This window comes from Bactrocera latifrons, unplaced genomic scaffold (assembly GCF_001853355.1).
Source record: "Bactrocera latifrons isolate USDA-ARS-PBARC rearing strain unplaced genomic scaffold, ASM185335v1 scaffold_110, whole genome shotgun sequence".
NCBI classification, from domain to species: Eukaryota; Metazoa; Arthropoda; class Insecta; order Diptera; family Tephritidae; genus Bactrocera; species Bactrocera latifrons.
Window position 1 is genome coordinate 454,676 of NW_017534520.1, and position 11,063 is coordinate 465,738.

At 35.5% G+C, this 11,063-nt stretch overlaps 1 protein-coding gene across 10 annotated transcripts in view; it reads right to left on the bottom strand.

Moving 5' to 3' along the window:
- Nucleotides 1–361: 361 nt before the first annotated feature.
- The window catches only part of LOC108973496 (mucin-19), a 243,468-nt gene continuing 232,766 nt past the window's right edge, over nucleotides 362–11,063 (bottom strand). For 2 of the 10 annotated variants that reach the window (XM_018940843.1, XM_018940834.1), the window contains exons 6-7: nucleotides 7,512–7,553; nucleotides 362–5,500 (exon numbers count right to left, since the gene is read on the bottom strand). In XM_018940843.1, coding sequence (XP_018796388.1) covers nucleotides 2,837–5,500; nucleotides 7,512–7,553 — 2,706 coding nt within the window. In that variant the 3' untranslated portion in view covers nucleotides 362–2,836. Of the gene's footprint in view, nucleotides 5,501–7,511; nucleotides 7,554–9,966; nucleotides 10,252–11,063 lie in introns of all 10 variants that reach the window. The other 8 variants (XM_018940877.1, XM_018940818.1, XM_018940866.1 and 5 more) reach the window with 6 other exon arrangements.

Here is an 11,063-nt window from a genome sequence, read left to right on the forward strand (position 1 = left end):
AACACAAGTATACTGGATTTCACGTTTTCAATAATGCAAAAATTATGCTCATAAAAATTATTAAGGTAGTAACGGTTACAGAATACATAAACATATATTTAATTTAAAAAATTATAAGTTATTAAAAAAAATTAAGCATAATAATCACAAGAGATCTAAGTATTTAAAACTTATTTAAAATTAGCAAATTAATAAAAAAATTACAATAAAAAAGATATATTTTTAATACAAAACGCGTTTTCAGCAAAGATCTAAACAAATAACTGTAATAAATATGCACAAAAACAAAAAAATAATAGCAACTAGCACATATAGTTCTTTTGAAACTAAGAAAACCAATGTAAATGCTTAAATATTCTTTAATAATTGCTTGCCAAACGACTAATACTAATTGAAAAACAATTATTTGTAGATTTGAAACACCTAGACTATAACTAAATGCTAAAACAACTACACGAATCTATATTGAATGCTTTAAAAATAACACACAAAACAAGAAACTACGCTAGTAAAAATGGTTAGTAAGTCATACGTATAAATTTTTTGCAGTGTATCGCGAATGAGCGCAGAGCGCATGGCGTATTGAGAGCGCTGCCCTCACACCACACACATTCGTTGAATTTGTTGTTGTACATGTATTGCATCAAACATATACTTAAGTTAATTGAAGGAACAATTGACGGTTGAAAAATAAATAAATTATTTATAGGAAAGTGTGACTTAAAAACTATTAGTGAGTAGAGAAATATGCTCAAATGTTTACGAGATTTGTGCAAATACTCCTAGCGCTGCTAGGCGCGGCAGTGTTCGAACTGAAACGTGTATATGTGTACAAATACTTTCAATAACCCTCGAGAGTTATATATCGAATGAGCATGGCAACTAGATAGAGAGGGAAAGAGTAATAGTTGTATGTATGCGTGAGTGTATATATAGATAATACACAGCACAATCTGGGACGTAAACTACTTACAGCTAATATACATATTATAAATTAAGAAAATTATTAACAGTGTCACTGCAACAAAATAAAAATCTAGCGTCTTTCAAAGAGACGCGTCAACTGCGTAAATGAAGTTTGGTGGGCACAACGAGACGTAAGAGAGAGAGCGTAAGCTTTAAAGACGCTTTCTCAGATTTATTTCATAGCAATGTTTCGAAACTAGTGCTAGGTTGTTAAAAATATACAGTACTATATAAGTAGTTAAAAAAGTTTCACTACTTGCGTCGAGCTTTCATTAAGCTTGTGCAGCTTTGACTACTTCTAGTGCTTATTGTTTAGCTGCGTTGCTATTTTTGCTAACTACTACAGCGCCACCTACTGTTAAAAAATGTTGCCTTCATTTATATAGTAAACGCTTTTGTAAGAAGCTTTCATTTCAAAACCACTGGGATATAATACATTTTTGCTTCGATTCATCATTATTCATCATTGGAGGAGCATGGTAAACATAATCTGAAGCATTTTATGGCTACATAGGAACGTAGGTAAAATAAAAACGTTGCATATTTATAAAAATTTGTGAAAGCTCTTGATAGTAAAATGCCGTTTTATCAATAGTTTTGGCTTTTGGCTTAACATTGTCATTGTCATGTGATTTTTTTAGCGTATTGCTGAAATACGTTAATTGATTCAGCTTTCAATTAAGTACTCATATTGAAAAAGCTTTTTTGTAAATTTCTAATTAACTTAAGTGTTGCAACATATTTTCTCGAAAAAAGTTTTATAAATTTCGCGCTATCGCAGTAGTTCGTTAGTTGTACGAATTATTGTGAAAGCTTATATTACATTAGCAAATCTTTTTTAGCTTCTATGCAATTGTGCGAAAATATGACAAATACCAACAGAGCATTAATTTTATCCTAATAGTTTTTGTTTCGTTGTTCTTAATTTTTTAACGAAAATATTGGAAGAAAATTAATTTTTTGAAAAGCTCACACTCCGCTTTAATAAAATATTCTTAAAGTATTAAACGGAAAACCGAAAATTAATGTCTACAAGAATATAATTAGTTATAATGGCATGAATTAGGCTGGGATTTTACAGTTAAGCATAACTTGCTGAATTAAAAGCTCGTGAGCTTTGACAAATTACGCTTTAAGTTCTGCTCAACTGATAACAGCTACTTGTATTAACCTTGTTGCTTAAAGCAGGATTAATGCTTAATTCATAAACATGGTAAATCTCATGTTGTATGGCAACTTAAAGCTTTTTGTTAAATAATTCTACAGCGAGCTGCTGTATACAAAACAAATATGTAAAATTTGAGTGCCGCCTAATAAGTAAGTCATTAAAGTAAAATGCTACTGTTTTTCAGTAGTTAATTTTAAGTTTATATGCAAACTCCAATGTATGCGTGAAAGCTCAATGTGGAGCTTAATATTGATGTAAGGGATTTATGGGCGTTTTTAAAGTTTTCGTTTACTTCGTAGTGATGCATTTTATTTATTTGTCTTATAACTCTATTTCTAACATGTATTTAAGCTTTTTAATGCTTATGACAGCTTTCGCTTTAGGTTATACCCAAAAAGTAGGCACGATTATATTAAAATTGTCTGTTTGTAAGTCCAAATGATAATGTACATACTTGTGATACTTTTGTTTCGTATTTGCAAAGTATGCTTAAGTAGCTTTTTAAGTACAAATGCATTGGTAAAGCGCCGCCATAAAAGCTTTGAATAAACTCTCATGTTTAAGTAAAAAGGATGAAACGCAGCGCCTTGCCCTTGCATGCTAGACTTAGCTAACAAATTAGTTTGTCATATCCGTTTGGTATTGTAAGTCTAAGGGATTTTGTGCGCGTGTATGGTTAAACGCCTCCAAAAAACTAACTGCTTACGAGGTCTTCATTTTCTTGTATGGATTAAGCACCATGGCACTGCCCGCCGCACTTGCCGGTGCGGTGGTTATGCCAGAGAGCGCGGTTGGCATACCAGCTGCCGTTGGCATAGCAGTCGGTATGCCACCGATCGCTGCATACGGATAAGCCGGTGTCGCGGGTGCAGCCATCATGCCAGCTGGGTAGAAGAAGCCCTGTTGTTGCATGGCAGCCGCTGCGGCTGCGGCCGCGTACGGCGAATTGCTGGCGGAAGGTGCGGCAGTCAGCTGCACTGCTTGCGGACGCAGCGCGGTATGAGATGTAGCTGCGCTGATATAATTGCCAGCAGCAGAAGAGGGCCGCGTTAGCAGACCGCTCGCGGCCACGCCAGGAGTGGGCGTATGCACCGGCGTACCGACGGGCGTTGACATGCCCGAGCTGGACAGTGAGCTCGCCGCTAGCGCTGAACGAGTAGCGGCTGCTGCAGCGGCGGCGTGCTGCGCTTGTGCGATGTGGTGTGCCTGTAAGAGCGAGAGTTGCTGCTGTTGGGCAACTATGGCATTAGCGCTACCAGGCATGGCGGTCATGTAAGCCTTACCTAACTGTAAGCCGGCCATACCACCAGCGGCAACTGCAGTAAGCGGTTTGCCGCTCAGTTGATTAGCATTGACCGCGGCAGCCATTTTTATAGCGTTGGCATGGTACTTTTGGGCGGCCTCTTTGGCTAGAGCGCTGGCATCGGCATAATAGCCGGTGGGTGTGGCACTGCCATAAGCGCTGTAGGCATATGTGGGCGTCAGAGTGGCTGCGCCAGCTGCCGACGAAGCGGGAATACCGTAGGCAGCGGCGTACGAAGGCACAGTCATGCCTGCTGCCGCCGACATGTGAGCCATAGTGGTTGTGGGTGTGGCATAACCGGCATGCGAAGCAGCCAGCAAATTGGCGTAAGACGTGGTAGCGCTGGTGGGTACGCCAGCGTATTGATTATAGAGACGCAACATTTGCTGCTGTTGTTGCTGCTGCTGTTGATGTGCCTGCTGGTAGGCAACTGCAGAGGCAGCGGAAACCGCCGTTGCGGCAGCTGAATGGGGAGTCGGCAATATGCCGGCGACTGAGGTGGCATGTCCATTAAGCCCGTTGTAGACGCTGTATGACTGTGTGTCACTGTGTGCGCCGTTGGACAAACTGGTGGACGGATAAGTGGATGAGGCGATCGCGGACGCATGAGAGTGTGCGGCTTGGGCTGCCTGTGCTTGGTAGGCGTAGGCGGCATACGCGGAGTGAGCTGCCTCATTGGCGGCGGCGCTTGATGTCTTATGTGTGGCATATTTGACAGGTGAATTGGCGACGCTGTAAGGGTTAGCCGAAGCGTTGTAGCTGTACTTGCTGTTGCTAAAGTAGGGTTTGTTGCTGTTGTTGTTATTGCTATCTTCACTAGCGTCTTTATCGTTTCTACTAGCGCTAGCATTGGCTGTGTGTGCTGTTAGTGCCGATGATTTTGCTGTTGTTGTTGTGGTGTCGTAAGTGTGTGCGCCAGCAGAGGCAGCGAAGAGCGAATTGCTACTTACTGAAGTTGTTGCTGATGTAACAGCTGCTGGCGCGACAGCATCGTTGCCATCAGCAGCGTCATCATAATCTTCACCTGCTGCTTCTGCTGCCGCACTAGTTGTTGTTGTTGGTGTTGTTGTGGGAGCTAACTTATTACTACCGTTACTCAAAATATTATTATTCACATATAATACATTATTATTATTATTATTGTTGTTGTTGCTACTAGCCAAATTACTATCGCCATTGTTGTATGGCACATACGCTGACGAAATTGTTGTTGCGCCGCCTGGCGACGACAATGATGTTGGCGGGAGCATTGACGACACCTCATTGCCGTCTTGATCGCCGTTGTGATTACCGTTACTAGCCTGTGTGTGTGTGCTACTACTACTTGACTCATACAAACTATTAACATCTGCCGTTGTTGTTGTTGTTTCGGATGGTGATGATGTTGGTGTTGTTATTTGCAATGAATCTGTGTTTGGGGTCGAATGTATGCTAGCGGAGGGGGAATTGGATTTGGGTGGGGTTGTTAGAGCGCTAATGTTGTTGCTATTGTCTTTGTTTTTATTGATATTGTTGTTATTATTAATTTTATACAGGGTGCTATTGTTACTATAATGTTGGTGTAAATGATAATTGGAAGTGACAGTTGTTGTTGTTGGTRGTGTGGTTGTGGTTGGTGGTGGTGGCGGTAACAGATGCAACTGTTGTTGCATTTGCTGATTGTGTAGCTGTTGTTGTTGGTGGTGATGCTGTTCAATCTGTTGTTGTTGTTGTTGTGTTGTGATACTAGCACCTAAAAATGTGGCGGCACCAATTGTAGCCGCCGCTGTTGTTGTTGTTGCGGCTGCTGTGGCGGCGGTTGCTTGTGCTGCTGCTGTTGCAGTAGTAGCATTATATGGATTCATATTGGTAGTAGTAGTAGTAGTAGAAGTACTCAAAGTAGAGGTAGTGGTAGTGGCGCTCAATGGCGTCCCACCATTTTGAGATTGGTACTCACATGACACTGGTACGAACGGCTGTTGCAGTTGCATGAGTTGCTGGTAGGTGGTCGCGCCGGGTTGATACACTGGAATACCGGATTTCTCGGCAGCGGGACGCTTGAACGGTACCATTCCGGAGAAAGCCTGTTGTGACATAGCGCCGAACATAAGACACAGAAAGAGAGAGAGAGAGAGAGAGAGTGAGAGAAAAGAGGGAGAGAGAGAAATGAAGAGAAAGTTTGGAAAAAGCAAAATAAAATTAGTATATAATATATTTGAAAATTTTTAAGTTTTTTATAAAAGCTTTAAACGAACATTAAAACTAAGCTAGCTTAGAATTGCTTAAAAATGTAATTTTCAAAGCTTTGCGAAAAGCTGGCATGAGCGCGTTTTGGCTTAAAGCTAGGTATAGTATGTTTTTTTAACATGTGATCAGGCTGGTGTGCATACGGCGAAATAAATGGCAAATATGAAAGTAAGCTTTCAAAGACATTTAAAATATTATATATATGTATATATATGCGTTTGAAGTAAATAAATGGCAAAGCGTTTAGGGGACAAGCTCTAATATGACAGGCCTAGAAAATAAGTAAATAACTAAAGAAAATAATAATCACCAAAGCTTTCACAATGTGTCAAAGCTTTAGTTAGCAAAGTGCTGGCGATGAAAGCTCGCTGGTGTACTAAGAACTTGTACATTTGAAAAACATAATTACTTTTAGCTAAGCGAAGTAGACGTTTTCAAACTGGTAAAGATTTGAGGCATATGTGCTTTACTTTTAAAGTTTTAGATTGAATTGATATGCATCAGAAACAACATTATATTTAAAAATAATATTTAAAAATGAACTTTAACTTCAATTTCTTTCAATAAAAAATAATAAATTTTAACTGTTTTACTTTTCAAATATACCTAGTTTCGACTTAATTATACAATATTTACAACGACAATTTCAAAACGCTTTTAAACAATTAAAATTAGCTTGCAGTATTTATCTACTAACAGATTAAACGCTTGCGTAAAAGCTTACAATGAAAAAAAAAAATGTCAAGTTACTATAAATAAGGTTGCAGAATATTAAGTATATGTAAATGCAATTTTGAGTACCTTTGGAAAACTGATACTTCCTTTAGCTATTTTAGGAATGCGCACTTTTATTGTTTAGGATTCAATATGCTAAATCAAAGCTTTCGGATTTCTGCTTTTTGGAAGTATTTTTTGAAAGCTTTCACCTTTTTTAACGAGTTCGAATTAAGTGGCACTATTGATTTTTTTACAAACCATTATAGGAGGAACATTATTTAACGACATACTTGCATTTGATTTGAATCAGATGAAATAAAGCTTTTTAAACTTTAGTTAATTTTTTAAATCTTACACAATACTAATCACAAGTTTTTTCAAAACAAAATTTTTGATTTTATTTGAAACTGATGGAGCAGATCTTTTTAACGCTTTAAAAGATATGAAGCTTTCAAAAGCTTTCTTCAATTCATATGGAAAATTCTAAGTATAATTTTTTTGGTAATTCTGATGGCTCAAAAGCTTTTACTCCATCGACTTCAGACCTTTATATTAAATAATTCGTCTTTTTGAAAGCTACACAATACTATTAATATACTATTTTAATATAAAATTTTCGGCTTTATTCAAGAGTCTTTAAACAATTTCGAAGCTTGTTTCAAATTAATTAGAAATTTTTCGATTTTATTTGAAAGTAGTGAATTATATACTTGTAAAGCTTTAGAAGTTAGAGCGGAGTTTTTTTAAGCTTTAAAGCTCTGAAGTGAGTTGTAAAGGTATAAGGGTTCTCATTTCCTCGACTTTGGAGCTTTAAAGCGTTTGTGTTTCACTATTTGCAAAGCTTATATAAGTATGCTTTGTTCCCAAATTTATGTGCTTTTTTTTGTTATTTGTAAAAAAATTATTTTACGTGTTATCGAAATAAATAATTTCGTAATAAATATTCATGCATGCACAAAAAGAGTCCAAATAAAGTATGCAACAACGTGAAAGAGTAAAAAAGTTAGTTAGAAAGTATATTTCCATTTGAGAAAAGTGAGTATAACTGAACGTAAGCGAAACATAGATATGTAGTTGTACTTGTAAGAAGGACTTTTCAAAGGTACACAAAAATGCGGGTTTAGTACTTACGAAATTTTCATAGTAAAATGAACCAACCGTTTTAACATCCATCTATTTTTTTTGTGGTTTGCGACAAATGTGCAATGTTAATGAGTTGTTTTGTAAATATTTTTTTCATTGCGATAAAATTGGAGAAGGTGAAGGGCGTTCAGCCGAAATGTTGGCGCAGCAGTGAAGACACATTGCAGCAGAAGGAGCAGTTGGCAGTGGTAGTGGTGGTAGATGCAGGCAGAGTAGATTTTATAGTAGTAGTAGTAGTATTAGCGGTAGTAGTAATAGTTGTGATGGTGGTGATGTTTGCATTGGCAAAAAGTAGTTAAGTTGCAGGCATTGAAGTGGCATCGTTAAGAGTTTTTATAGGTTTTTCATTTAACATTTTCGATTGATGGTTGTTGTTAGAAGACGGTACACGTTTTTTATATATTTATATATTTTTTGTTTTTATTTTATTATTATTATTTGTTTTTTGATGATAAAACACAAATAATCACACACATTGTGTAGTAACGCAAATGATGCAAACAAACGTTGAGGAAGAAAAGAATACACAGAAAGAAAGAAAACACATAAAATTAGTTAAGTGATATTTTTGATGGTTTGTTTGGTTATAAATAGATTATTATGTAATTAACTAGCTTTACGTAAACTACAATATGTATACTCGCATAGAAACGTACATATGTTTGTTTGTATGTATGTATGAGCTGTATGTATTTTATATAACTAATGCCGTTATGTGTGGAAAAAAAAATTAAAAAAAAAACAAAATTTTACTATATGTATGCGCTAAATGTTTTTGGAAAAGTATTTTACGGTGCTTGTTGCTGTTTATGAATGTGAACACTAATGTCTTAGTTGATAATTTACTAAACGGCAACAAAAATTTGCAAAATATGAAAAGAAAATTAAGAAGTAAAGCTTTTACTCATTAAGCTTAAAGCTTTCAAACTTGTAAACTAACCTGCATTCTTCTTTGCGGGTAATTGTTTAAAAGAGCGGTAATTAAGAGAGCTGTATTATTTACAGTATAATATTATTTTAAAATTTTTGCGAAGCTTTTTTGGGGCTGCTTTGAATGACATACAATTGTTTACAATTTTGTGTTTAGGTTTAAAATTTCATAATTCATTTAAACACCACTTTATTGAGATCTCAAAGCTTGTGATTTTCGCTTTTAAAACTCCTGCCTGAAGAATAGTTTAAGCATCAATTTCAGTACAACTTCAATGCAGGTGCAATATTTTCGTCAATTTTGATGTGCTAATACATTAAAGGTAAACCTCTTAATTAGGTTGAAAAACTTTCCGAACGTTTATGAGTAAAAGTGTTAATGAAGGCTTTTTGGTAAGTTAAATGCTTATATTGTATTAAGAGAGGATCTATGTAAAATGTTAGCGAAAGGTTTTTGGCAAGTTGAAAGATTATGTTCTATTAAGGGACGATCTATCGGTTTAGTAAGAGTTGATACTCATTAGCATATAATAAGTAAGAATTTTGTAATAATTTAGAAAACAATCGGATAACATTATTTCTGTTTAAAGCACTAAACAAATTGAATAAGCACAAAGTTTTAAGCACATCTTTCCCAAATACGGCTTAGCAGCGTTAGCTTGTATAAGCTTAGAACTTCCACAAAATTTTATTACGAGAGCTTTCGCTCGTTATTTTAATATTTCCAATACGTTAAATGCCTTTTTAGTGTTGTGGTGCACTTATACGGCTTGAGCAAGCTTTCGCTTATCGAAGCTCAATAGTCGACTTTTTATAAAAAGTATGAAAGCTTCGAGAATTTTTTTTAAACCGAGTTTTCAAATAGTTATATATATTTGTTTATTATCTTTTTAAGTGTTTTTTTTTTGGATTATAATTAAATATACCGCTGAACTGCATAGCTTCCACCTTTGCATTTGAAAAATCGGTTGTGTTATAAGCATTATTGAAGGGAAAGGGGTAAAAATAAAACATTTGAAAAATAAAAATGCTTTAAGCTTTAGGCAAAAGAAGATACAGTAAAAGCAGTTGAGCATGCGCTGAAAAGTATGCTATGCCGAACACACACCAGTTGGCAAATCAATGCAAAGTAAATGCTTAAATGGGTGAACTTGTGTAAGTTATGAGATTATTTCTGGCAAAAAAAAGTAAAAGTTATAAAATTAACAGAAAATTGAATTAATTAATGACAATTAATTTAAAAAACTATTTAATTAATGATAATCTTTTTATTTATGAAATAAGTTTTTGATGAAAATAAGACTTAAATTCACTTAATTCGAAAATTAAGTAACTAAACAATAACAAAACGTTTACAAATACAACAATATGGAAAAAATATTTCTGCATAAATATATATGTATAAATGTTACTGCAACGCAATAAATTTAATTGAAGTTAAATGAAAGGAAAAACAAAAAATAGAAACGAATAACAAAAACAACACAAATTGAAGAAGTAGTAGAACAAATACCAGTTGTAGCATGTCATTGTCCGCGGCGGCACGTTTTTTGCCCACTTCCAGTTGATGATGATGATGATGCTGTGCATGATGAGCGCCAGCGCTCGCTCCCACACCACCGCCTGCGGCACCCATAGCTAGTGCAGCGGCAGCGGCGACGGCAGCAGCATTGGCGGCATTCGTCTGCGTTGTGCCTTGAGCCTGGACCTGAGCTTGGGCGGCCTGCTGTTGGGCAGCAGCGGCTGCGGCAGCGACGACGGCAGCTGACGACGGCATGTTGGTGGTCGAATGATGGTGCTGTTTGTTGTTGTTAAGAGCAATGTATAACGTGTCCGTCGGTCGGACAGTTGCAATGCCAAGGCGACCACAGGTGAGTTTTGTAGTGTGTGTGTGAGTATTTGTGTTTGTGTATATTGTTGTGTTGTATTGTCGTTTTATTATATTGTTTGTAACATAACGGTTAGCAATTTCGTATAAATAATTAATTTTTTGTAATTATTTATCAAATTTAAAATTTATTGCAATTTTTGAATTTATCATATTTTTTAAATTAATTATAATTTTTTTAAATATTTTCGTGGTTGATTGGCGACATCAGCGCATTTTGCCCAAATACAACAATTAAAAGTAATATGTACGTTAATGGCGCATTCAACACAATGACAATCAATTAATTTTCCGTTTTAAGCAAATTGTTTGTTGTTGTTGTTAAAATATTTATTGTTTGTGTTTGGCGTGTACGCGGCAGTTATGTTTCAATGTCATAATTTTATATTATGTATTTTCGAATTTTGACATTCGCGCAATATATCGCAGAAATTATTTCGGTTCATTAAACACAATTAAATTTTCGTATTCGGTCAGTTCAAAATTAAATGGTTATATATTGTTTTTAAACATTTGATTTGTGCATATAATGAATGAAATGATAAGTAAATTTTTTCAAAATAAATCAAATAAATGATTTTTTTTCCAATTGAAGAGAAAATTTTAGAAATCAAATATTTAAAATAGTTGAAGTAAAAATTGCAATAAAATCAATAAAAAATTGGCATATATTAAGGATTTATGGAAATATTATCATTTGTATAAATATTGTTTATTATTAT